This window comes from Symsagittifera roscoffensis, chromosome 4, assembly GCF_963678635.1.
Source record: "Symsagittifera roscoffensis chromosome 4, txSymRosc1.1, whole genome shotgun sequence".
Taxonomy (NCBI): Eukaryota; Metazoa; Xenacoelomorpha; order Acoela; family Convolutidae; genus Symsagittifera; species Symsagittifera roscoffensis.
This window is the reverse complement of record NC_087065.1, coordinates 14,904,315-14,931,685: the sequence shown is the minus strand read 5'-3', so window position 1 is coordinate 14,931,685 and position 27,371 is coordinate 14,904,315. Positions and strand designations below refer to the sequence as shown.

Genomic DNA, 27,371 nt, shown 5'->3' with positions numbered 1-27,371 from the left:
TGCAAAAAGATTTCAAAATAATGATGTCATCGGAACCTTCTGCGGTACTTAAACAGCAACCGGATATTCTTGTTTCATTTCTGAACTGGATTTAAGTCCGTGATTTTTATGCGCACCTTTCAGTTGAAATTTTGCTTTTAATGTTTTTAAATTTGTTGATTTTTTTCCAGAATGACTCAATGAAATCAACCAAGAGTAAAACGTGGAGTTAAAAAGCAGTAGTACAATCACAATTTCGAATGCCCAAGTCCAAAAGTGCACAGAAGACTTCGGCCGCGGGAATAGCTGCTGGGAATAATATTGGCCAGACTGCGAAGCTCCCCTCTGATTACAGACTATCAGATTTCACAAAGGTTAGACAGCATCATCAAGTCCATAATTTTATTCAGGTTCAGAGATTTGTTTCTAACTTCAGAGAAGCGACAAAATTATAGCGATAGCAAGTATAAATGTTCCAAATCAATTTATTGAATATTAAAGTTTATCAAACCGGGCGTGAATGACAAAGGGGGTTTCAGTATTTCAAACACAGATACACGTCTATAACTGAAATCACGCAAAGTGCAGTTTTTTTTTTATCGAAAGTAAGGATTTTCATGGTGTTTATCTCAAGAATACCTCTGTTTTACTGTGATTTTTGTTTTGGAAATATTTTTTGGATATATTTTTTTCCAGATGTACTTTTCTGGAAGCCGAGTATAGTTAAGAAAATGGAAAAAAATCTAGTATTCTGTACAGTTTTTTTGAGCTTTGATTCAATTAGCCAAATTAGATATCGGATTTTTTATTCAAGCTTCTAATTGATAATGGATACAATATCAAAAATAGAAAGTTTCAAGAGCCAGCATTCTGGGGTAAGATGAAGATCAAACGGAGAGGTGAATTTCCAGTGTGTATCATTTCATTGAGTGTGTTATTCCATTTTAAAGTTTTGGGGTTTTGCTTGCCCTTCGGTTACATAATACTGACTATCAAGAGTAATGTTTTAAGAGTCGATGAACCTAGTTCAGACTCTTAAATAGGTCGCGATGATTTTTTTTTTCAGAAGTCTTTACACTTGCGAAGCAAATTGAGTTAGTACGAACTTTGTTTGTTTTCCAACCTAAATCGCAAATAAAAGTGCTACTTTTGGTGGCACTTTTGAATCGGTAGGCTGCTATAGCAGTATAATATCATGTGCTTTGACATTTGACTAGTAAAAATGCATTTTTAATTCAGCAAATGAACCGAAAAAAGTTGTTTCAAACAGCAGTACAACGATAAAAAGCTCGATTTCAAAAATTTTCCTACTCAATGTATCTCGCAACTTTTTTTTAAATGCATAATTTAATCATAATTTGGCTTATTGCTTTCCAATTTATTAAATGCAAGTTTGTCTTTTTGTATTTGTTGCTGCTGCATCGAATTTGCAATTTTTTTTATCATATGTAGCTGCGATATTGGTGGCTAGTTTTTGGGGATTTTAAGCATCTGTGGCTGAGTGGTTAGTGTGTGAGACTCAAATTTGCCAGGTCGCAGATTCGAATTCAACATGTAGCCGAGATTTTGCTAATTCGAAGCTTATTTCTACTTTTTCTTATTTTTTTGATAGAGCTGCTTTTTGGTCGTCTTCTCGCAAGTGCTTGCGAAGCGCAGATTCTGTGTAAAATTTGTTCAGGTGCTATCGCGGTTTGATTTTATTTTAAGTTCAGTTCATTTCCATTGCTAAAAGGAAAGCAAGTTGCACTTTCGAACGCAAAAGTATAAAGGTCACGAAAAACGTGATCGACTTCTAATTTCGGAAGTAGAATTTAAATTCAGCTTTCCCTGCGAATTTTTCGTATTGACCCAACTTTTCCCTAAACTGGGTGGATTTCTTTTAAAAAGGGGTCAATCATAAGATATTCTCGAAATTCAAAGAACTTATTTTTTTTATCTCGGGCATTCATTTTTTTGGAAATTTGAAATTTTGAAAAATTAAGTTAATTTTTTCTGCTTTAATTGCGTTCATTGCATTTTTTTTCCATTGTCATGTTCATTGTCTGTTGGCTAGGTTTGTTTCTTATACTTACACTCATTTCGAGCGGTTTAGGCTTGTCTTCCATTAAAGGATATTAGAATCAGTTCTAATCTTCTGGATTGTATCTTTTTGTTCGGAGGAATGATGATCATGATCGGAAGAACTTATTAAGCGATATTTATTTGTTTGATTTTTAGATCGTATTAAGCTGTCATTGATTGGTATTAATAAACAGCAATGGTCTACATATTCGAATAAATGAATGATTGAGTTTTTTCCGAAGAAATTTTTCCGGGTGCTTAAAACATATACACTAATTCAGATAAAAACTGGTTTTAACTGGAAAAACAGGTTTTAACTCTTTTTACTGTCTTAACGGGAATAATCGATTAGCCTGTAAGTTACAGTCAGGGAGACCAAGTTTTAATGATTGTTTATGGTATCAAAATCAGATTCAGTCATCAGCTGTAAGAAAACTTGCGCGGCAAGGACTCGTGTTTGATAACTGATTTTCCTTTTCACAGTTTTGTTACAGCTACTTAATATTATTCAACATCGCTGTCGTGTTTCTCATCGTTCGTTGTGCTTTTCCTTCAAGTGATGGTGAACAAAAGTGTTTTTTTTTCAGTTTGTTGTTAATTGAGGCCTCTTGTTTAACTGTGCTCTTGTCTCAGGAATCTTGGCCTTCTTTTCCAACTATTTAACACTAAATAGTTTTTTAACCGTTTTGTAACAGATTTCAAGAAAGAAAGCAGCTAAGCAAGCAAGATGTACTTGCTTGCTTTGGAGCGTGTTGAACGCTTCGATTATCCTGTGTTTTTCTTCCTACATGAGTTTTCTGCCTCTAATTTGGCAGAAAAATTTTATACCTTATCATAATACATGATGGATTGGTACAATTTTTGAGATCTCTACAAGTTTTTAGTCTACTCATCCACCGTTCTTCCATGTGTTCGTCATTACTTCTAGGAAGGTGCTCGTTGGTAAAATTTTTGAAATTCGAGCTTTATACAGACGGGGCCTAAAAACTTTTTTTTAATACACAATCTTAATACAAGGCGGTTGGGTGCATTTTTTGAAATCTTGTAAGTTTTTGGTCTACTCCTTCGCCGCGCTTCCATATTTTTATTAATGGTGCTAGGAAGGTACTCTGTGGTAAAAATTAAAATTTATTCTGCAAAAAAAAAACATTATTCCAAAATCTTTTTTCTACTTATTTTTTTAGGTGTTTTTTGATTGGTTATTTGTTTTTCGAAGAGAACTGTTATCGATTACTACCAATTTACTAACAATCATTTACGGCTTCGCATAGTTCTCTCATCACGCCAAAAAAAAAGAGATCTTGTTTCTCAAGACTTAAATCAAATTCAACCTGTTTTCAAACAATATTCGAATTTTATGGTCTGAAACCCGGGATGCTCTGAAAACCCTGCTCCAAGGTAAAATTTTATTGTATTTCAAAGTCTCAAAGGTTTATTTCAAAAAACCACTCCAGGAATAAAAAGTTTTGAACACAAAATTTCTTGTTATCAAATTCCTTGTATTTTAACATTAGTTGCATTTGGTGGATTTGTGAAACAGTTGCAATTCAAATAAGTGGAAGCGGAATCAATGCAGAGCAAGAGAAGGCACCTTAATCCGGTTTCTTGATCTTAAACTTGTTCACTTTCTTATTGCTGCCTCTTCTAACTGTGACAGCTTCCTATAGCCAAATTTTACATTTAGAATTGGTTTGAGGCTTTTGGACAGAGGACACCCAACTTTGTCATTGATTGGTATTAATAAACAGCAATGGTCTACATATTCGAATAAATGAATGATTGAGTTTTTTCCGAAGAAATTTTTCCGGGTGCTTAAAACATATACACTAATTCAGATAAAAACTGGTTTTAACTGGAAAAACTGGTTTTAACTCTTTTTACTGTGTTAACGGGAATAATCGATTAGCCTGTAAGTTACAGTCAGGGAGATCAAGTTTTAATGATTGTTTATGGTATCAAATCAGATTCAGTCATCAACTGTAAGAAAACTTGCGCGGCAAGGACTCGTGTTTGATAAGTGATTTTTCTTTTCACAGTTTTTTTACAGCTACTTAATATTATTCAACATCGCTGTCGTGTTTCTCATCGTTCGTTGTGCTTTTCCTTCAAGTGATGGTGAACAAAAGTGTTTTTTTTTCAGTTTGTTGTTAATTGAGGCCTCTTGTTTAACTGTGCTCTTGTCTCAGGAATCTTGGCCTTCTTTTCCAACTATTTAACATTAAATAGTTTTTTACCGTTTTGTAACAGATTTCAAGAAAGAAAGCAGCTAAGCAAGCAAGATGTACTTGCTTGCTTTGGAGCGTGTTGAACGCTTCGATTATCCTGTGTTTTTCTTCCTACATGAGTTTTCTGCCTCTAATTTGGCAGAAAAATTTTATACCTTATCATAATACATGATGGATTGGTACAATTTTTGAGATCTCTACAAGTTTTTAGTCTACTCATCCAACGTTCTTCCATGTGTTCCTCATTACTACTAGGAAGGTGCTCGTTGGTAAAATTTTTGAAATTCGATCTTTATACAGACGGGGCCTAAAAACTTTTTTTTTATACACAATCTTAATACAAGGCGGTTGGGTGCAATTTTTGAAATCTTGTAAGTTTTTGGTCTACTCCTTCGCCGCGCTTCCATATTTTTATTAATGGTGCTCTGTGGTAAAAATTAAAATTTATTCTGCAAAAAAAAACATTATTCCAAAATCTTTTTTCTACTTATTTTTTTAGGTGTTTTTTGATTGGTTATTTGTTTTTCGAAGAGAACTGTTATCGATTACTACCAATTTACTAACAATCATTTACGGTTTCGCATAGTTCTCTCATCACGCCAAAAAAAAGATTTTGTTTCTCAAGGCTTAAATCAAATTCAACCTGTTTTCAAACAATATTCGAATTTTATGGTCTGAAACCCGGGATGCTCTGAAAACCCTGCTCCTAGGTAAAATTTTATTGTATTTCAAAGTCTCAAAGGTTTATTTCAAAAAACCACTCCAGGAATAAAAAGTTTTTGAACACAAAATTTCTTGTTATCAAATTCCTTGTATTTTAACATTAGTTGCATTTGGTGGATTTGTGAAACAGTTGCGATTCAAATAAGTGGAAGCGGAATCAATGCAGAGCAAGAGAAGGCACCTTGATCTTAAACTTGTTCACTTTCTTATTGCTGCCTCTTCTAACTGTGACAGCTTCCTATAGCCAAATTTTACATTTAGAATTGGTTTGAGGCTTTTGGACAGAGGACACCCAACTGAGCTTTTCCAGCAGCGATTGGTGAAAAAATTCAAAAAATTTCCAATTCTCCTACAGAGAACTGGAAGTGAATTTCAAAAGCTCATGAAAAACATTTGTTCCTCGAATGTATACTTCAACAATTCCATGTTACAGACATAGGAAAGCTTTACACCCTTATAACTCAACGTTATTTTAATCTTTGTTTATGAAGAAATTTCTGAGGTAAAAGATTTTGTTCCAAAAGAGAATTCGAAAGCTTCATTGCGCGGAATCGAATTGAACGCCTTAAATTTTTTTGTTATACTCGAAGCAGTTTTAGTAGAAACAATTTTAATTTTCTTTTAAATCGACTTGCATTTTGAGTTGAAAATAATTTTTTAAGAATTTCTACGGGATGAAGACTAGCACTCTGAGGTAAAACAAATTTCAATATTTTATAAAAGTTAAAAGTTTCGAAGTTATGTTGCTTTGAAAACAATCATCCAATTGCTTTCTTCGTTTATAAGGTCTCTTTTACAAATCACACAGCCTTGCTCTACTGGTCTTGGAAGATCAAAATCAATGTGATTTAATCGATAAGAGTGAATCAGGGTGCCTACAGTTTTCCCAAAGAATCACTCATGAACATTTGATGTTCTATTTTATGTTGGTAGTTATTTTACGTTGGTAGTTAGATCCAGCTGCACAGTTTTGTCAAGTCTTAACATTTATTTTCAGCATTTAGCCAGATACTTTTATCGGTCCTAAGTGACCCAATTTGACAATTGACTGCATTTATGCTGGTATCATCTGCAAAGAGAAAAACTTTGTACTTTACATTGGCTGGGCAAGTCATTAATATGTTTATGCAAGAAAAACAAGGATAGCCGGTTATTGTCTTAGTCTTAAAAATACAAAAATGATTTTTTTAGTACTTCAGACTATTCGACATTCATAACAAATTAGGCAAATTGGAAAACAGTTTTTATATTAAAAAAAGAAAAGAAAAACAAAAAAAATATCAAAAAAATTTCAAATTTGTTTTCATTTTTTTTGCAGAAATTTTGCAGAAGAATTGATCCCAAAATGGCGAAATTAAATTACAAAAACTATCTTACTCGAGAAAATTGAAGTTTTTACGCTTAAATTAAGCATAAATAAGCTTTTTCAAGCCTGCTCGCTTGCCTCATTTGGTCGAAATTTGACTAGTTTTTCTCGACACAGAATTTTTTTCAAAGCCATCAAATGTTCGAATCACGACGGAAATGTCTTTAATTTAATATCTCACTAGACACTTTTCGTTGGTTATCTGATATCTAATTTTGCGTAGAAAACAGAAAAAAAAACAAAAAAAATTAAAACACCTGAAAACATAATTCCCCATTTTCAATGGTCAAAACAATAATTTGTATCGGTTGGTATCCGGTCTTTCCAATAACTTCAGTTTCCTGCTAGTATCGGTATTGTCAGGAGATTTGTTTTGATTTGTAATTTCAGTTTATTTCTTCTGATAAAAGTAAGGCAAAATCCAATATCGAACAGCAAAAGTGTTAAGTTGAAAGGTCAAGAAAAACGTGATCGACTTCTAGTTTTGTAATTGGATTTTAATTTGTAGATTTTCCAGCTGAACAAAAACTTTACCTAATAATCCAGTTTTCTCAAACTGGGTTAATTTGATCGAAAAGGTGCCAACCCTAAATTGTTCTAGAAATTAAAAGAGCGATAAGGCCATCTATTTATTATTCTCAAATTCAAAAGTTTTTCATAATCAAGTCGGTATTTTTTCTTTCCTTGCGTTCATTGCCTCTTTTCCAACCGTCTTCTATGTTTAAATAGTTATCAGCCTCCGTAAAATTGAGTTTGGAAAACATAAAATTCCGACTAGCTTTATCGACATTGAGACTACTTGTGGTGACCGTAACAATATATATTTAATTACGGCAGAGACACTAATATGATATATTTAACAGTCTCCAGTATATGAAGATTAAATGTCCATGAAATAAAACTTTAATTTTAGTTTCTTTAATTTAGCTCTATCGTTTCAAAAGACTGAGAATAAGACTAAGTCTTCCAAATGGAGTCAAGCTGTCATGGAAATATTGACCGCATAAGAATTCGTTACCTTAGAACCAATATAATCTAGTTCGAGTAACAAAATTTGAACCCATAAAAATCCTTTATCAATATTGAATCCGGCAGTAAGCCGGGTCGTGTTTTGGCATTTCGTTGATATATCAACAAATAGCCTTAAGGTTGAGAAAAGAAGAAACCTTATTTTGTCTGTTATTATCGCCAGAACTCATTCCAAAATATGATCTTGACATAAATCCTCAATTTTCAAAATCAAATTCTTGGAAGGTTCTGTATATTTCTGAAACAATGGTATCTTAGTTAATTCAACTTGTCATAAACTAATAATTTATGTTAGTTTATATTAAAGTAGAATATGTAATAAACTTACTATTATCGGTGCTTTTTTTGAAGAGTAATCACGTGTTGTGAAGTAACTGTATTCAAAATACTACGCAACAAATTGATTTACTCAAAGCTGTCTGTCAATACGTTTTCCTTTTTATTCCGATACTTTGATTATTTTTTGGGCGAGGAAGGGTCATTCCACCAATTTTTTATCACATTTCATATTAGCCCATCGTATGTGTTGGATAGACATGTTCTGCTTCGCCCTTATCACCTATCATTATTGACATATCATCACTAGCATCATTTCATCGGCACTTCATTTTTACCCTTACTCACTTGTTTACCAGCTTCACAGTCATAGCACAGCAGTATAGCTTTGCTTCAAGAGTATTTGAGTATCACTCATCAAATATGCCTTCGACTAAGTTCAGTGTGGCGGGCAAAAATAAGGACAAAATGTCCCTTAACATTCTCTCGGTGGATCCGAAAAAGGTAAATTAGTTCATTGTACTAAGACACATCTAGTAGTTATATAAATGAGTTAAGTCTTGAGAAATCACCGAATTTAACCGAATAAACCCTTTCCTGTAGATAGAAGATTGGTTTAACTTATCCAACGAGCGCAGATTTGTAGAGTTTCTTAATGTAAGTCACTCGGCTCTTAATTGGGTTGCTTCACGTTGGAACATCTTTTGGCCACATCATATGTTTGAGATACAGGACCCACATGCAAGCTGCCCCGCTCATAACGGAGACTCGCTCTTGAATTATTGATTACGAAAGATATGCATGCAGTTTTTGGTCATTTTGTACTTTATAAAAGAGGCTGACTTGACTTGAAAAGTGGGGAGGCAAAGTCTTTCGCATTATATTTCTAGTATCGCTCACTATTGGAGAATTATGCAAGTTATACTCCCCTTTGAAAAAAGCATGCGTGGGGTGGTGTGTTTGCTTGTGCTTTTATCTAATCAATTTTGTTAAGAGAGTTGCCTAGCTAGCCTACCGCTTTAACACGTTTTTAGTAAAAGCTGAATTTTTACTCGGCAACCCGTATAGCCAAATTTTCAACAATGTGTAAAATCGTAAAATTTTTGTATGCAGTTATGATTTACCACCAATCGTTTTGAATGAGGTTTCCGGCTGAATGAATGACTGAATATATTTCTAGTATATGAAATGGTCTTAATTTCTTTAAAAGCTATTTTTGTGTTCTATCTAGGGCTCGGAGGGGGACTCCAGCTCGAATGGGAAGGCTGGAGCTGCTGACCCGAAAGCGGGGAGTCATAATGGGGGTACGGGTTCAGAGGGAACTGGCGATGCGAAGACTATTACCAGTACAATCACGAGCAGTCCCCAAACTGACGAAGTAAACAGGAAAGAAATAGAGAAACAAGCAGCCGCTGCTCTCGAAAAGGCCAGGGTAAGATTCAATCGCAAATCTGCATGTCTATCATTATCGTCAGAAACATTTTTTGAGAAATTCATCTGCCATGGTTTAATAAGCAAGACTTTGCTTTGCATTTAGGGCGCCATAAATATATGCAGTCATGAGTTTTCGCAGAAGCCGTTCTGATAAAGTGATGTCTGAAAGTGCGCCATCTGCCCTCTGGTTACTTTTTTGTTGCGAAATGGTTGATCTTGATACTCAAGCAATTTTTGCTGTTGACATGGTGTTACTAGGTAATGAGATATGAAAAGCAAAGGAGCAGAAAAAGAGGAGCGAAAAAGCGAGAATTCGGTGGTAACATTTTTTTCGTGATTTCTTGTGTTATTCAGACGAAGCCAGTGGCTTTTGCTGTTCGGACGAACATTGATTACGACGGAAGTCAAGATGACGACGCACCTTTCTACGGCAAGGCCATAAGCTTCGAGGCCAAAGACTTCCTCCACATCAAAGAGAAATTCAACAACGACTGGTGGATCGGGCGACTCGTGAAGGAGGACCATGATTATGGGTTCATACCCTCCCCCGCCCGTCTGGAGAAGCTAAGACAGCAGATGATACAGGCACATAAGAGACAGCAGAACAAGGAGTGAGTTGGTAGTTGTGGTTAAAGGCTAGTTAAATGTAATATTCACTACAGGTGTTTGCTGATAAGATAATTGTTCATAAGGATTTCTGAGTCCAAAAAGTATGCATTCTAGTGCTCTGTTGAATTTTATTCAAACAGCAGTCAAAATAATCTGGCTATCCAATTTTCAAATTCAATTCTGATGAATTCATTGGAAGAGTTCTCTCTAATCACAGATACTTACTGAATTTCCTGTAGAGTTATGAATCACGGAGAGAGTTCGCACACAAATGGATCATCTGGTGAGTTTTAAAGGAGTAATGTTCCGGTGATTCACCCTCTTTATGGTAATTGGTATCTGTCGTGGTTTTGGGTGCGAATGATGAGCTTGGTTGGGGCAAGGTGAGTAGGGGTGGGTTGCTTTAGCTTTCAACGTAGTGAGTGGTGATGGCTTGGATCATTTTACACATTTTAAAATCTATTGAAGCTGATTTGTGTATTACTCAAAGAACCGTCAGCTCTGTTGATAACTAATAAATATTTGAGGGTCACAATACTTTGAGCCTCGCGTTGGTCCTAGACAGAATTAATTTTGATGTTTTTGCTGTTAGCTTTAGTTTTATCTAAAGGTTAAGTACTTTTCAAAAATAAATTTTAAACTTCATGAAAAGTATAAATTTATCCGAACCTCAAGTCATGCAAGAAAAGTAACATTGATATTGACTTTTGCAGTCGAAACTTTTCTCCGGGCGAAGTGCTGAGTCCCGAAGAGCTAGCATTGCCGACAGGTATTAAAAAATAACTAACTCTAAGTCGACGCACGCGGTTAAATGAATTAACTTCGAAATGGCTTAACAAAATCAACGTCAAGAAGCAGCTTGAGCATGTTTGTGGTTTTGGCTTTGTGGGGCTTCAAGATTCAATTTAAAATACCAACCTTTAAATTACGAACTTAAATTTTAAGTCACCAACTATGATACTGATGCCTTTAACGTTAAAGTTCAATTACTCTTGCGATAAGCAAGGGTGTTGCAACAGGGTACTAGCCTTTTTTTCCTTTAATAATTTTGTTGGCAGATTTCGCTTGTGAAATTGGTACACGTGTTTGACTTGCTTTGTTAATTTCAAATTCAAGGAGCATTCGGGCAGTGGTATCACCCATGCTTGAGATGAGAAAGACCGGGAGTTTGATTCCAGTCGGGACCTCTTTTTTTGCAATGTTTCAGGTAATTTTGGCAATTTATGTAACTTTTTTTCCCAATTTTTGATTTGTCTTTTAGTTTGTTTTAAACCAAAAACATTCATTTTTGCATCGCAAGTGATGCGAAGCTCAGCTTCGCCTCAGTTTTACTAATTCTATGTGTGAGATCGCTTATATATCACCGTTGCATCGCCATTGAAGAAACAAAATAAAATCAGTTTTGTAGCCTTTTCATCTTAATAATCAATGCAATAATCATCTTTTGTAATCGTAACATATATCAAATTTTGGTGATGACAATGATCAAAAATGAGTTTAAAATGTAGTTCTTCGAGTTTCCAATTAATACAAAGTTTAAATGGTTCGTACACTAATTTGAAGTTTCAAATTTGTCCTTTTGTCCATTGCTCGAAGCTCACGAAAATTTATGGAAAGCTAAAAGCTGTGTTTGTTTAATATTAAGCTTAATAATGTTAAAATTTCTAACTTTTGTTCGGTTGGTGTATATTTTGTTAACAATATTTTATTCCTTCAGTCGTTGACCCGGACGACGAGACCGTACCTGTCACCGCAACTACGCCCTCAGCTACTAAGGGGACTAAATTGGACAAGGAGAAAGAAAAAAGAGCGAACAACTTCTTCAAGAAGAACGACAATTCCCCTCCCTATGATGTGGTTCCATCCATGCGCCCTGTAGTTCTTATAGGGCCATCTTTAAAAGGATTCGAGGTCAGTCGCTATCTACCTTTTCAATGAGAGTGGCGTGCAACTTAACTCTGTATAATTCAACTTATCACTCTTTAACCTTTGATTTAAAAAACGACTTTAGATTTTTTCTTCGGTATATCACATTTTTGTCTATTTGTCCTTTTTCAATGTCTTATTTGGAGCAGACTTCCAATGTTTTATTAATAAATAATAATGAAAAAAAAAGAAAAGCTTCAAGTGAATCATCAATATGATGAGTGACGCGGCTGAAAGGGCTTAAATGTGATTTATCATTGGACAACATTTTTTGTGAGGAAAAAAGTGAAAAAAGCATCGGTAGAAAACTAAAACACCCAAATGCAAAGTTCCTCCCCATTTTCAGTGGCTAGTAAGTTTATTTTTGAAGAACTAGAAAAAAGTTCTTATTCAAACAGCCAGGTATAACTTGCTGATTGAAATTATTAGCTCGAATTGCAATTTCTACAAGTAGCGGTTTTTTAGGTAACCGATATGATGCAAAAGGCACTGTTCGACTACTTGAAGCACAAATTCGAAGGGAGAGTAGTTATCACAAGAGTGACAGCTGACTTAGCTCTTGCAAAGAGATCAGTGCTTAGTGGGGCAGGCGCAACATCTGGCTCTGCCTCTTCCAAAATCAGGGCAACTACCGCTGCCTCTAATTTGATTGACAGGGGAGCCATGTCGCCAGGCATGCCTGGGGCTAATCCAGGGGCAAACTCGCGGTCATCATTGGGTAAGTTGAAGTGTTTATGCTTGGACACGCTGACAGAGATGTTTGATGACCTGTCTGTTGAAGCGAAGTTTGGATGTAAATTAGCAACATCAATTGATAGGGTGCTTTTTCTGGTAATAAGAAAGATTTTTTAAATTTTAATTCTTGATGGGAAAAAAGGAAGAAACAAAAATCATAATATCTTCTCTGAAAAAGAAGCCAAATTGCAGCAAAGCTTAATTTGATGCGCGAAATAGTTACACAAGTAGAAATTAATTGTTAATATAATACGGGCAGATATTAATTTCTTAGCCGGGCTTCTATGAATAAAATTAAAACTGAGGGCTTGAAGTAGTGCATGTAAAGAAAATCAAATTATTTTTTAAAGAATTAGTTGATTTAGTTGCAGCACTGACACTAATTCATCCTTGAAAGCAGTTTTCCCCTCTTAAAACTTCTTGTATTATCACTTAGAAATTTAGTTTATTAGTAAATGACACTACTGACAGGTTACGGTAAGTTTCACATCATGCTACTAACCCTTCTTTCAAAGACACTAAATATCATTCATTGTGTTGCGACCACTCACGGAGTGGGAGCGAACTTAGGATTCGGGCATTGCGAATAATCAGAAACCCCAAAAAATTTGCATAGGGTTGAGTAAAGCATCATTTTAAAGCTTTTTCAGTCGCAACTTGTACTGCTAGAACGAACTTGTGAAAAAGTGTTGGTTACTGGCGTCAAGGAGAAGGGTTTGAATTGCTCGTTTTTCAGGTCATATTGCTTGAAGATTGAATAAATTACAGTTTGATTATATCATTTGACATTTGATTAAAAAAACACATTGCGGAAAGATCCCCCAGAAATACATTAACCATCGCTCATCTCATATTGCATAAACAGTGCTTTTTACGCTAGCGAGCGGCCAGTGTTTTAGTACGAACCTTTTTTTTAACCCAACTCGCAAATAAGAGATCATTAAAAGTGTTCACCTGTGTGCCTTTTTTTGCTACAATCACGATCTGTAGCATTGGAAATTTCATAGCATCTGTTCTCGGCTTTAATTGTGGCTAGTGTTTGCGATGGACTAAGTGTCCGGGGCTGAGTGGTTAGTGCATGAGAATCATATTTTCTAGGTCGCAGCAGGTGGTAGGTTCGAGTACGAGACGTCGCCGAATTTTTACTAATTCGAGGCTTATGTTTACTTTTTTATTCCGTTTTTTAGACCTCTAGAGGTGCTTTTTGTCGTGTTCTCGCTAGTGTTTGCAAAGCGTAGCTTCGCCTCTTTGTGAAAATTATATAATACTTTTTTCTGAGTTGTGAGAATATGACGTCTCAGTCTCGCCGAATTTATGCGTGTATTTTCAAAAGCGAGATTGCGATTACTTTTTGTCCAACCAAAATAATTAGAATCAGTGCTCATTTGTCTACAACGAATATTATCAGCTTGATATCTGAGATGACGTATGCGTTTTTTGTTAGTTACTTTTTTCCAACCTAAGTCGCAAATATTGGTGTCCTTTTTGGTGGAACCTTTACGGCTTTCTGATAGTGTGCTTGGATATTTGATTAGTAATAAGCTAACACAGTTGATGCATTTTTAATTCCTCTGATGAACAGAAAAATCTCTTTGTTTCAAACAACAGTACAATAAGAAAAACTCAATTTCAGAAATTTTCCTTCTCAATATATCTCGCATTTTTTTTCGAAATGCATAATTTGTACATAATTTGGCGTTTTGCTAGCTAGTGTGAATGCCTCCAGTGTTTAAGAGTCCGTGAGCGTAGTTTATATAGGTCGCGATGATTTTTTTTCTGAGGAAAAGTCTTAAAATTTGTTCAGGCTCAAATTTACTTTTTCGTGGTGTGAATTTTGATTTGTTTTCAAGTTCAGTTCATTTTTTTTCTTGCAAGGAGGGCAAACTCCACTGTCGAACAGCAAAAATGTAAAGGTCACGAAAAACATGATCGACTTCTAGTTTCGAAAGTGGAATTCAATTTTCAGATTTCCCATCGAAATAAAAATTTTACTCATTGATCCATTTCTCAAAGTGAGTTAATTTTGTTATCAAAATAGTGTTTTCAAAGATAGACTGTTAGAGATCTCAAAAAACAAGTCAGTTTTTTTTTTCGTTTACCTGTTTTCATTGACTTCTGTTGCCCTTGTTTTATGTTCCAACTTATTTAATGCAATGTTTGTGTCTCTTTCTATTTGGTTTTACTTCTGCTGCATTGCATTGGCTTTTTATTAGCATGTAGCTTTGTCTTCAGGTGGTCTAGTTTTTTGTTCCGACCACTGAAAGGGGAAGTATTTTCAGGCAGGGTGTGTTTCAGTGTTTTATAGTTACCATTGTTTAATTTTTTTTCTGCGCCAAATCAGGTGCTGCAGGTACTGATCAGAATGGGCCGAGTGATATATCGTTTTGTGATGACCCTCAAAGCTTTGTTTCGCAGTCTAATTTCGAGCGAGTAAAGCAATTCCGTAGGTGTTATTGTAAGAAAATTTTCTAGTGTTATTATGGTCTTCTGGTGGTCTGGTTTTTTGTTCCGACCACTGAAAGGGGAAGGATTTTCAGGCAGGGTGTGTTTCAGTGTTTTATAGTTACCATTGTTTAAATTTTTCTGCGCCAAATAAGGTGCTGCAGGTACTGATCAGAATGGGCCGAGTGATATATCGTTTTGTGATGACCCTCAAAGCTTTGTTTCGCAGTCTAATTTCGAGCGGGTAAAGCAATTCCGTAGGTGTTATTGTAAGAAAACTTTCTAGTCAAGTTATTGAAAGCTCGTTTTCTTAGCTTCATTTAGCGCATTAGACATTAACGGTTTTTCTACAAAATGCTAACTAATTATTCTAAACAAAATTTGAAAAACTTTCAGATCATTTTTTTTGGATTTGGATTTCGCTATTCAATTTTTTTTTCATGAAATCCAGATACCACTAATGATCATCAGAGCGGAACTTTCATTTTTGTAACCGGTTGAATTACAAATGTTATAAAGCAATTCCGTAGGTGTTATTGTAAGAAAATTTTCCAGTCAAGCTCGTTTTCTTAGCTTCATTTAGCGCATTAGACATAAACGGTTTTTCTACAAAATGCTAACTAATTATTTTAAACAAAATTTGAAAAACTTTCAGATCATTTTTTTTTGGATTTGGATTTCGCTATTCAATTTTTTTTTTCATGAAATCCAGATACCACAAATGATCATCAGAGCGGAACTTTCATTTTTGTAACCGGTTGAATTACAAATGTTATTATCAGTTTGCTTGATCAAGAGCTTTGTTTCGCAGTCTAATTTCGAGCGAGTAAAGCAATTCCGTAGGTGTTATTCTAAGAAAATTTTCTAGGAAAGCTCGTTTTCTTAGCTTCATTTAGCGCATTAGACATTAACGGTTTTTCTACAAAATGCTAACTAATTATTTTAAACAAAATTTGAAAAACTTTCAGATCATTTTTTTGGATTTGGATTTCGCTATTCATTTTTTTTTCATGAAATCCAGATACCACAAATGATCATCAGAGCGGAACTTTCATTTTTGTAACCGGTTGAATTACAAATGTTATTATCAGTTTGCTTGATCAAGAGGTTTCGCGGAAGTCCGAGTATACAGCAACCGACTACTGTTGTTTCCAATCAAGCTTGAATTATTTTTCACGAGTTCAGACATTGGAAGTGCTTGCTGTTTTACATAGCAAGCAATTCCAATCCGTAAAGGCCGCGTCCTTAATGGATAAAGAAAACCATCAAGCCAATTAAACCGTATGTTTTTAATCGAATCGTGGTTTTGCATTTGAGTTCACCACTTCAGCTTCTTATTGACTTCTGATTTTGACTGAATCTTCTTTGGCGGAATGCATGCATGAATACGCCGCAATAGCTCAAACAACTGAATTTAGGTTATTTAAAGTAGGAATGTTGTTAAGCATGATCGACTTTTCCTGTAGGCGCTCGACTTTTTCTGCAGAAAATAACTTTTTTCCAACAGACATATTTTGAGCCTGTCTGAGCTCTACATGTCATTTTTTCGATTTGTTTTGCGTTGGCGTGTTTTATATGGGCTTCGTGGTCTATATATCCTCGTTTGATGAGCAAAAAAGTTTCTAGACTAGAGAGGAGGGCTTTTTGTTATTATACGAAAACACTTTTTTCGGCTTAGCGGGCGTCTGCTCAAGAATTGTCGACTTTGTGACCACTTCGAAAGTTTTTTTTCGATGCTATTATAACATTCAATTATCCCTTTTGGCTTGTTTTTCATAAAAATTAACTTTATACAAAATAAATTAAGACAAACGTGTGAAAATTGTGCTGGAGCTAGTTTTTTTCAACGTTTTGACTTAGCGGCATTCGTCTCCTTTTCTGTCGGCTAGTTGTAATGTTGTCTTTGTGTTGCATCGCAAGTGGGGCGAAGCTCCCCTTCGCCTCTGTGTTGTTTTGCTAGTTTGTGCAGCTTCCCCACCTCCCTTCCAGCCCAACCTATTATCCCATCAGTCTCATCCAGTAAAAAATCTATCTATACTACAAAAGTAAATAAATTTTAGGTAATGAAACTTATTCAGAGAGCTCCGCGTCATTTGTAATTAAACTACAAAACAACGCGCTCTTTCAGAAACAGCCTTTAGCAATCTACGGTACCGTAATTAAAGACTAAGAACTGTAGTTGTTAAGAGCTCAATTTGAAAAAGCCAAGCCGAGCTGGCAATTTTCTGGTGTTATTGAAGGCTACTAGTGGAAATTTATTGTTAAAGTTGCGATTGTGTTTTGTTTTAGCTGACGTGCAGGCAGAAATAGAGAGGATCTTTGAGCTGGCCAGATCTCTTCAGCTGATAGTGTTGGACTGTGACACCATCAACCACCCCTCCCAACTGGCCAAGACATCCCTTGCTCCCATCATTGTCTACATCAAAGTGGCTTCTCCCAAGGTATCTATTGAGATTGCAATTCAGTGATCAAGTTGAAGTTGTTCTCATGAATTGCATGAGTTGATCATTGAGTTGATCACATTAATTGAAGCATATTTTTCTGATAAACTAACAACTACTATTGATCGGGAGAGATTTTAAGAAGCAAATTGTATTTCGTTGTTTTTAAAGCTTCATTTCAGTGAAATTTTAGGAATATATTGCTGATGAAGCAATTGTATGAATTAGATAATTGATTAATTATATTTTTGGGGTTTGAAAGGGTTATCCTTCTGAACCACTTTGTTTGTCTTTGATAATTTGTCTTAACAGGTTGGGGGAAAAGCTTTGTAATCTGTTAGTTTTCATTTTGTTCTGGTTACTTTCTGACTGACCTTATTTGAGTTGTTTGAAAATTAGGGCGGTGCGAATAAAAAGGTAACTTGGATTGGTTTGAAGTGCATTCATTTGCATCCAGTGAGTTTTATCAATCTCTGCAGAAACTAAGAGTCTCTTTCTATTAAAACCGCGGGATCTGCTCCCTATCTTCCTAGCATTATCATTTGCAAAAACTATGCCTCCCTTCGCTTTCGGTTTTCTATCGTTTGATGATATGCTACTATTCAGAGAAAAAGGTTGAGTAGATATCGGTACTGCTTTGAAAGAATCCTAATTGAAATCAGATAAATGTTAATTGTTGATCATAGTTAATGTTTGCTAAATGATTGGTAGATTTGCTTATAAAAGTTTTCGTTCTGTAGATGAAAGTTTAATGCTTTGACTGTATTCAGGTTTTGCAGCGACTGGTCAAGTCTCGTGGCAAATCTCAGAGTCGTCATTTGAACGTACAGTTGGTTGCAGCAGACAAACTCGCTCAGTGTTCTCCGGTAAGTCAATCGAATGTAACCGCCAGAAAAAATGTCAATAGCCTGAAAATGTAAATATATTTTTTCAGAATATTTTCGGAATTCGAATTGCGACTGCAAGTTAGTTAATATTATAATAATATGGATCCTCATACAATTTTCAGGGATCCATTTAAATGTTTTAGGCATCTAAAAATTAATTTCTCGGCCATAATTCCTTCTCACCTCTTGAGAGTAGGGCGACAATTCGTAATAGGCGACAGTTTGTAACAAGCGACAATTAGTAATTAGCGACAATTCGTAACAAGGCATTGGCAAGGTGAATACGCTTGTTCCACTGGGGTTACATCCGGTGCTCCCAGCTTAATATACTTTAACGAATTGTCGGCTGTTGTGAATTGTCACCTCACGCCTCTGGAGGAAGATGATGGTTTTTGGAAAGATTATTAATCTTGTTTCTCGGTCTACGCATTCGGTCCATCTTCTTAGGACATGTTTGACGTTGTGCTGGACGAGAATCAATTAGAGGACGCCTGTGAGACCCTCTACGTCTTCTTGGAGGCCTACTGGAGAGCGACACACCCACCCCTGCCCACCCACAATATTCCCCCCAGGCGCCCTAACCCCAGCTCGACTACTGTGGGGGGTCAATCCATAAGCAGGGCAGATGCAATTGAACAGAGGAGAGGAGAGAGATTAAGTGAGTATCGATTCGTATTTGTATTCCCTTGCTAACTAGGAATAATTTGTGACATTCAATTTTTATGGTTATTAGTAATTAAGAGTCAATCAACGTAGTTCAGACTCTTATATAGGTCATGATGATTTTGTCTATTTTTTCAGGCAGTCTTTAAATTTGTTCAGGCTTAAATTTTTTTTTTTTTTTGCGGTTTGAATTTTGATTTTTTTATTAAGTTAACGAACCCATAAGCGTTGCCAAGTGCTGCCCTGAATTTGATTGAAATCAATTTAGATACAATAGATAAGAAAACTTAGAGACACGAATAATCAAATATATAAAAAATACAAGTGGCACAATCTCTACAAGTTGTGCATCTACTGAACAATAGATGGTTCGATTTGAATGACATTAGCTTTACTGTATCATAAAAAAACGGTAAAATTTGAAAATTCGCTAGTCGTAGGCACCTTTACTCGGTTGCATGAGAAAATTTGAACTTGTTCACATATCAGTTTAGTTAAAATACAATTCAATAACAACAAATAAATTTGATCAGTTCTTCATTGCTCAATATGAATAGATCGCGCACTTGGTGAGCAGTCTGTTGAACATTGGATTGAAAAAAAAAAACAGCAAATTTGGTGGGAAGTTAATTCTCTCGAAGTAAATTATAAAGCTTTGTTCCACGGTAACTAAGCAACGATCGTTGAACTTTGCTTTTTCAAATTAGGTATTTTCATCAAATCTAAAGTTTTCCTAGTATTGTACGCAGGCGCATCGAATTTGAAAAGTTCATGTTTCCGAATGTAGCTGACCGCAAAAAGGAGGAGAACAGTTTTTGGTATTCAGATACAAGGCTAGAGCAACAACCCTGATAACTCGTTTTCCTCAATGAGAAGCAATGATCGCCCACACAAAAATTTGCACATTTTTTGTTCTATTATTTTCAAATTTTTTCTCGATACTCATATAATGTACACATCAATCATCTACTTGCGTTTGTTGACGTCTTTTTGTAGCGTCTAAGTTTTTGCTTGGGGGAGATAGCCCAATTGGTAATTACGGGGGGGGGGAGATTGCTCAATTGATCCAAAAAATAAGTCAGTTTTTTTTCTGTTTACTTGCCTTCATTGAAACTGTTCTTTTTCAAACTGTCTGTTGGCTTATTTTCAATAAGAGCAGGTTATTAGTTACTTGCAGTGTTTGATTACTAGTTTAGGTCTTGTTGTTATTTTGTTTGTTTAAAGGACAAAGTATTTAATTTGTTATTGCTAAATTTTATTAGTTTTTTTTTGCGATTTGACTTACTACTCTATGAATTTTTGTTTCGAAAGTGAATATTAGTTGTCAGAACTCCCAGCGGAATAAAAAAGTAACCTATTAAGCAATTTCTCTATAGTTGGTTTAGTTTCAAAAAAGTGTCATTATCAAAAATTTTTTGAAATTCAAAGAGCTTAAACGTGATATATTGTTTTCGCCGAAGTTTTCGCAAAATAATCTATATCTATCAGTTTTCTTGCGTTCCTTGAATGCTTGCGTCTCTTGAATGCTTAGTAAAATTCAACTTTTGAATTGCATGAAATTAAAAGCCGACATGGAGTTTCGTACATTTGCAATTGGGAGAGATGATCGTTTTAGGTTTAAGCACGAGTTGAATTTCAAACAGAAATTCTCAATTCAAAGTTTACTGATAATCGATTTACTGAGGGTTGTTGATATGTTAGAAAGTGCTAGCGCAATTTCATAAAGACTAGAACCTAACTTTCACGAGAAACCGTTACCGTATTGTCATATTATAAAATTTGAATAATTCTGGAATTCGTTGATAAAGTCGCAGCAGCTATGTCGGAGGCCTCGACCAGACGACCACCTCCGAACAAAGAGGAACACACGGCTAGTCCTGCTGAATCCGATTTGAACCGACATAAAGACACGATGGATGTACTGAGTCCGAGATCCATAGAATCAGAAATAGGAACTCCTCCTTCGATTTCAAATAAGGAAACGAAGGAAATCAAAGCTGAAAGCTATAAAGAAAAGCGCAGAGATGAAACTACTGAAGTTGAGATGCATCATACGATACAGCTGAAAGAGCCTAAAGATGCCTCAGTGTTAAAGCAGAGAAACCAAAGAAGAGCTCAAAGTGAAATAGTAGAAAGAGATTTAAGACTTAATGAGTTCCAAAATCAAAACGGTGTGTCTGCACGTCTTCCAAGAGCTCAATACAACCCAGCTAATTTCATTGACGAGGACATGGAGTCTGATTTCAACAATCGCAATCATAGTTATATCTTTCCAGCATATGCTAATAACCAACCACCTTTCAATTCTATTGGACAACCAAGTCGTTCCATGTCAAATCTGGCATATAGACCTCCGCCGCAACATTATGCAAATCCGAGATCGTACAACCCCAGTTTTGCACGAAGTCTGAACCCCAGCTCCTCGTTCAACCGACCCAGGCTAATGCCCAGAGTTCCCATAAATGAATCAAGTCTCCAGAGGCCTAGAACTTATACTGTACGCCCAGTGTATAGGGCATCGTTTCAAATGCAAAGCTACCAAAGATATCCTGGCTTCGAAATGAGAAACCAGGCGCCATATGCGCCGAATGTAATCGGACGTTGGCCTTCTAATATGAGTATGAGTACGTATATGACGCAAATCAAATGAACTGTGTTGTCGCTTTTTGGTGAGGGAATTTTCTCCTAAAATTATTGCCAAATCGTTGTCCTCAAATTTTTGCAGCTTGTTGTATTGAATTGTCAAATATCTTTGCCAGAGAGTATGATTTCTATCTTGGTTTCACTGATCGAATCAATGGTGACGTAATATTGTAACTTCTACAATGAGGGAGGGCTCTCTTGAAAACTTGACTTTCTAAGGTTTCATGTACTCTAATTTGAGAAAAGCTTAATTTGAAAATCTTGGTGAAAATTTGTTTGGAACTGTTTCGCAGTTTCTATTTTTTTTTGTTTCGCACTATCATGTAGGCTCATCATTATGTTTACACTCAATGGTCTTTTATGTTAAAAATTATTTGACGTAGCATGATTTCCTATAAAAAGGCTCTGGTAATTATCCTATTGTCCAACTTGGTGCATGTTTATTTTTCCCTATAATTAACCAATCAGTCGACCATGTCAACGTCAGTTGTGTATATTTTTCTTGCAGGAGGAGGTCTGGCAGAGAGACTTGAGGCCGAGAGGGGAGGAGGCGGCTCAGTGGAGCATGGGGACAGTAGGAGTGACCGCCGGATAGCCAGGGAGCATAGACACGCCCTGGGAGTCGTCCCACCCCAGCGACAGCCGTCCAGGTGCGTTGAAAAGGAATTTATATTCATGTCCAGAACTGAAAGTAAAAAGCGGACAAATAATGAGGGTGAGTGATTGTTAGGCTAAATCAATTGAGAAGAATATTCAGATGAGTGTCAAATAAGGGGTCGGAGTCATTAAGTTTACCTTCATTTAGGGGATAACCAATTCGCATGATTTCATTTATCTAAAACTTGTATATTTTTTGAAGTGTCAATGAACGTATTGAAAATTTTATTGAGGTCGTGTGATTTTTCAGGAAAAGGTCGTGTGATTTTTCAGGAAAAAACTTTTGAGCTCTTTTTTAATTGATTTCGAATCGATATGCTAAAAGGAAGACTGATTACGATCTCCATATTAGAGAGCGCAAATGGCGCGAAAAACGTGAATCACTTTTAGATTTGAGTTTGATTTTTTATTATTCGATTTCTCAGCGGCAAAAAGTTTATCCATTGACCCATTTTTCTCTAACTAGATGAAAAAAGTAAGTAAGTGTCTACCAGAAATTATTATTGAAATTTAAAGAGCTTGAACCTGATACATTTTCTTCGAAATTCGAAAATTTTAAGAAAATAATCAAGTTTTTTTTTCCAATTTCCTTGAGCTCATTGGCACATTTGCAGCCTCCTGTCGGCAATATTTACCCAAGCAAAGCTTGTGTTATAGTATGAACTCTCTTTTTTTCCAACGTAAGTTGCAAATATTGCTGCGACGCCTGACTAATTGTGTTAATTTTGAAAGTTTTCATTTTGATCAATAATCAGCTATTAAGTACAGCCAATGCTAAGGATATTAACACAGACTATTATATTACAAATAGCACTTTAGCTTCACGGTATCATGGATCTGTAGCGTAGAGGTAGGGATTGAGACCAGCAACAACATAAGAGATTTCGAACCTGGGCAAGGTCGGATGTTTTCAATGAACTTTTTCGGATACTAGCTGAAATGCGCCCGCTCCATAAATTGAGGCATGTTAGTTGATTAACTCCCTTTTTTCAAATTGACTGGTATATGCGTCATAATTGGCTTGCGTCACTTAGCTATTATGTAGACTCAAAATTGGCGTGCGTCACTTTTGTAGACTCGAAGTTTTACTAATTCAGTTTTTCCCAGTAGCGGTATCGGTCATATTTTTGCTTGTGTATGCAAAGTGCAACTTCGCCCCTGTGTTTGAAGTTCAAATTCACACTCGTTTAGGTCGTTTAATTTTCGTTTTTCAAGGAAAATGTCTTTCTGTTAATACTGAAGTCCATGCTTTGTCGCTTTGAATTAAGACTTTAAGTTCACGTTCTAATTCATATAGAAAACCCAAGATTAGTTAAGCTCTCTCTGGAGCAAAGACTCTACTACATGTTTGAATTTTAATTAAAACGAGCGATTCAGCGAGCGTAGTGATGTAAGATTAGCCGTCATATTTCTTCCAAGAGAAGTCGAACTTTTAAAGACAAGATTCTATTCAAAGTATACGATTTAATCAATAATCACAATCTAGCTATTTCAATCTATTGAAGCAATTTTTTTATTGCCTGATATCTAAGACTAAAATGCAGCTGAAAGAAGAATGCGACGTGAAGATGTGGCGAAGTGTTTGATGCAATTGGATCTTGCCCGATTTGATGCAAGTTCGAGTCCCATTGTTAAGATTTTTTTGTAAAGCAATATTGTTCCAAGGTATGGTTTTCAGTAACTTCGTATTCCTGTGTTTTAGTTTTTTCTTACTTTTTCCTTGCAAAACAAGGTATCACAAATTATTTTCGGATGGATCGAGTGATATATCTTATTAAAGCCCTTCCAGTCGTGATTCGAACGACATTTAAAAAATTCCAAAATTTTTTTCCTGTGAGAAAAACAAGTTTGATTTTTTTTCTTCTAATTTCGAGAGATTAAAGCTAAAGCAAGCAAGCATGCTTATTTATGCTTATATTAGGTCATTCGCAATAGGTTATTCATGCTAATTTTATTTTGACTCGAATATCATTAATTTTTGGAGTTTTTTAAACGCGATATTGTGAATCAAAAACTAAAAGTTTTTGCAAGAAGAAACTGAAACGAATTTTAATTTGAATTATTTTAATGATTTGTTTTTGATTTTTCTAGTCATTTTTCTTAAAAAACTAATGTCCAGTTTGCCTGCTTTACTATAACCGACGAATATGCCTAAGTTGAAGTTTTTTTTGTTCAGATCCTCTTTTCACACTATGCAGAAAAAATGACACTAATTTGCACAGGTCGGAACATTCTGTGCTACTGGCACAGTAACCAGTTATCCTTGTTATGTTTACATTTTTTGTTTTTGTTTCAATTGAATTGCTTTTTTTCAATTTGAGTCGCTTCTTGGTTAGAGTACGTGGTTTGAACAAGTAATTCACATTTTTTAATTAAGATTACTTGATACCGTTTATACATACAATATTTTTATACACCCAAAACTATTTCCAAATGTTTTTCAGATTACGTATATGATGTATTACTATTTAGGATTAATTATGATTTATAAATCGACCCATTCTAATGATTACCCTTTGCAATAAGCAAGGGTATTCAATCATATGCTAGACTTTTTCCCGTAAATAACTTAAGGCTCAGGACTCATCTCCTGGACTCATTCATCCACTATGCCTTTTTGATGCAACAGAGTTTTTTTGAGCATGTTAGCATTTCGAACATGTGGCCTATTCGAAATCTGTTTTTTTTAAAATATTTTTTATATTGGTTGTAATTTTATCAACTCGCATTGTTATAACTTTTTTCCTTTTATTTTTTCAGCTTAATAGGTTTCGCATATTTTATATCGTCTTAGTGGCCACAACTTTTTTAATGTGCGTTTTGAGTTTTGAAGGTGATGAGTTTTAACAATTTTTTATATTTTTGGATTTTTTTCCGAATTTTGAAAGTTTATTTTTCGGCTTTAAGAGTTTCTGCTCAGACGTTTTTTTTACCGCTTGTTAAGTTTTAAGATGGTTGTATTATTAATTTTTGGTTTCTAGAGTAGATCTAATTTTTTCGACTTAGTTTTTTTTCGATTATTTTTTTCGACTTTTTCGACCATTTGTTTTCGAGTGTTGCATCGCAAGTGGTGCGAAGCTCAGCTTTGCCTCTGTGTTAATTGTGGTACCTGATTTTACCTTGAAAAAAATGAGACCCAAAAATATTGAGTGCTTGGAATAATAAAAGGAACAATAAAAGATTCTTTGCTTCCACTGTCTTCGGTCGTCCGAAGGTTTTTCGTTTTTTTCTGACCGAAAAAACTGATCTGACTTTTATTGAGGTTGAATCAAACAAATTAAATAATTTAATTAGTTTTTGCGATTGCAACAGCGGTTACTGTTGGTAAACATCAGGAGGCGCGGTGTCTTTGACTATTTTAGGATGCTGCATAGATTTCAGTCATACGCTAGCATCGCTGTTGGTGACTTCAAATGAATTGTTTGCCAGAGAAGAAATTTCTGAAATCTAACAGATGAAATCACAGAGCTCAAGTTTGACAAAATAAATAAACCTCTGAAAGTGACATTTTTGTCAGTGATATAAATTTTCATATTTGTTTTCGTTTTCTCGCAAATTTTTGATCAAAATAGACTTTTCATGCGTATAACAATACAAAAAAGCACTTTGATTCATATGCATGTCAATTTGCTGTCAATTTATGTGTGATCCTATTTTTGACCAGGCTTTTTGGTTTAGAAACGTCATAAAATCTGCGTGTAAATTAGGTATGAACCGCTCAGAATTAACCCAACAATTAAGTCCAGTATATCTTTCTCTTTATACCTATTCTTCTCTACTCAAGCCCCGAAAATAATTAACATTCGTTGAACCGAGTGAAGAATCTTGTTTAGGTCTTGGTGATTTTTTTTTTTTAAGTCTTCAAATGCTTAAGTAACTACAGAAGTGCGTTCCTACATATTAATGCTTTTATGAATGCACTAAGGTAAATAAGCTTTTTTGAGTTCAGTTCAAATTCATCTGGTAAAAGTTAGGCTAACTGCCTGTTCTAACTACGAAAGTGGAATTGGCGCAAAAAACGTGATGGACTGGCGCTAAAAAAAACGTAATTTCGAAAGTGGATTTTTATTTTCAGATATCCTAGCGGAATGAAAACTTTACTAATTGATCCAATTTTGTATGAAACAAGGGTCAATCATAAACTGTTCCTGAAATTCAAAGAGCTTCAATGTCAGTGATCCAAATTTTCATAATTGTTTTCATTTTCTCGCAATTTCTTCTACTTTATACTTTGAAACGATTTTTTTTTCAAAAAGTTTTTTTTTCCCGTTTTTCATTCATTAACTATTTCCAAACTGTCTGTTGGCCATGTTCTTGGGCGATATACCGTTTTCAACGTAGTCACAAAACATCTAAGAAAAGTAGCCATATTTCCTCCCTTCAGACCGGTTGAGCTGCAGTGATTGTTTGGGTTCAATTTTCAGTCAATCCGAATCTAAAAGTTGTTCGCAGCTCTTTGCAAATTTAATCCAAATTGTAGACGGGGCATCTTCGATTGTTCCAATAAGAAAGAAAAGGTTGAGGCCGAGGGGGAAGTCACTTTGATCTAAAATGAATTGGTTTGTGGCATGTTTTAGGCGTGGATATTCGAGGAGTCCCGCGCCATCTCGTCATGAAGGGGGACATGGTGTAGACTACAGCAGTTCCCTGAAGAGAGAAAGGAACTACAACTACGACCAACAGCAAAGATACGAACAGTCCATGGCAATGCGAAACCAACAAATGCTCACAAACAGATACTAGAGAAAACAATACTAGAGATGTGCAAAAAATTGGAACAGACAAAATTAATTAAGAAAAGGAATCTGTCAATTTTGAAACTTGAATTTTCAGGCGAACTTGTGGCGTCTTCGTCCTAAATATCTAGATTTTGCGTTCACAAAATTGCTTTCTGAAGTAAGGCAATTAAAAAAGTTGCTCTTAAATATTTCCGTATGTTCCTCCTTTTTGCCAACTGGTGATGTATATTGTTTGTAAAATCACTCGAAACCGGAACAAACATTTTTATTTAGTGAAAGAAAAATTTGTCGCGGTAGACACATGCAATATTTTTTCCAAACGTCCCCGAATTGAAATTTGTAAAAGTGCAAATATTGTCTTGAAATGTAGTTGAAGAAAAAATTTGCCATTTTGATGTCCATTGTTGCTATTTAATTTGAATCTACTAACAGCTTTGAATTTGTATCATCCACAGGTTGTAAAATCATCATTATATAACTTGACCCAATTTGAATTTCGATTAACAATTATAGAATTTAGAGTAGTCTTTTCACAA

The 27,371-nt window shown here is 35.3% G+C and overlaps 1 protein-coding gene across 5 annotated transcripts; it reads left to right on the top strand.

The window, feature by feature from the left end:
- Nucleotides 1–174: 174 nt before the first annotated feature.
- Nucleotides 175–27,371, top strand: LOC134845302 (voltage-dependent L-type calcium channel subunit beta-3-like). 5 transcript variants are annotated; one of them, XM_063862268.1, is made up of 14 exons: nucleotides 246–353; nucleotides 8,019–8,163; nucleotides 8,891–9,091; nucleotides 9,448–9,704; nucleotides 10,416–10,471; nucleotides 11,420–11,613; nucleotides 12,094–12,346; nucleotides 17,095–17,246; nucleotides 17,646–17,663; nucleotides 18,017–18,112; nucleotides 18,581–18,791; nucleotides 20,605–21,420; nucleotides 21,948–22,089; nucleotides 26,674–27,371. In XM_063862268.1, the coding sequence occupies exons 2-14, from the start codon at nucleotides 8,083–8,085 to the stop codon at nucleotides 26,837–26,839; spliced, it is 2,643 nt and encodes an 880-aa protein (XP_063718338.1). In that variant the 5' UTR covers nucleotides 246–353; nucleotides 8,019–8,082; the 3' UTR covers nucleotides 26,840–27,371. The 5 variants fall into 5 exon arrangements, with proteins under 5 accessions (XP_063718335.1, XP_063718336.1, XP_063718337.1 ...); XM_063862265.1 differs by lacking the exon at nucleotides 8,019–8,163 and having other exon boundaries at nucleotides 175–353; XM_063862266.1 differs by lacking the exons at nucleotides 8,019–8,163; nucleotides 10,416–10,471 and adding an exon at nucleotides 9,942–9,985 and having other exon boundaries at nucleotides 175–353.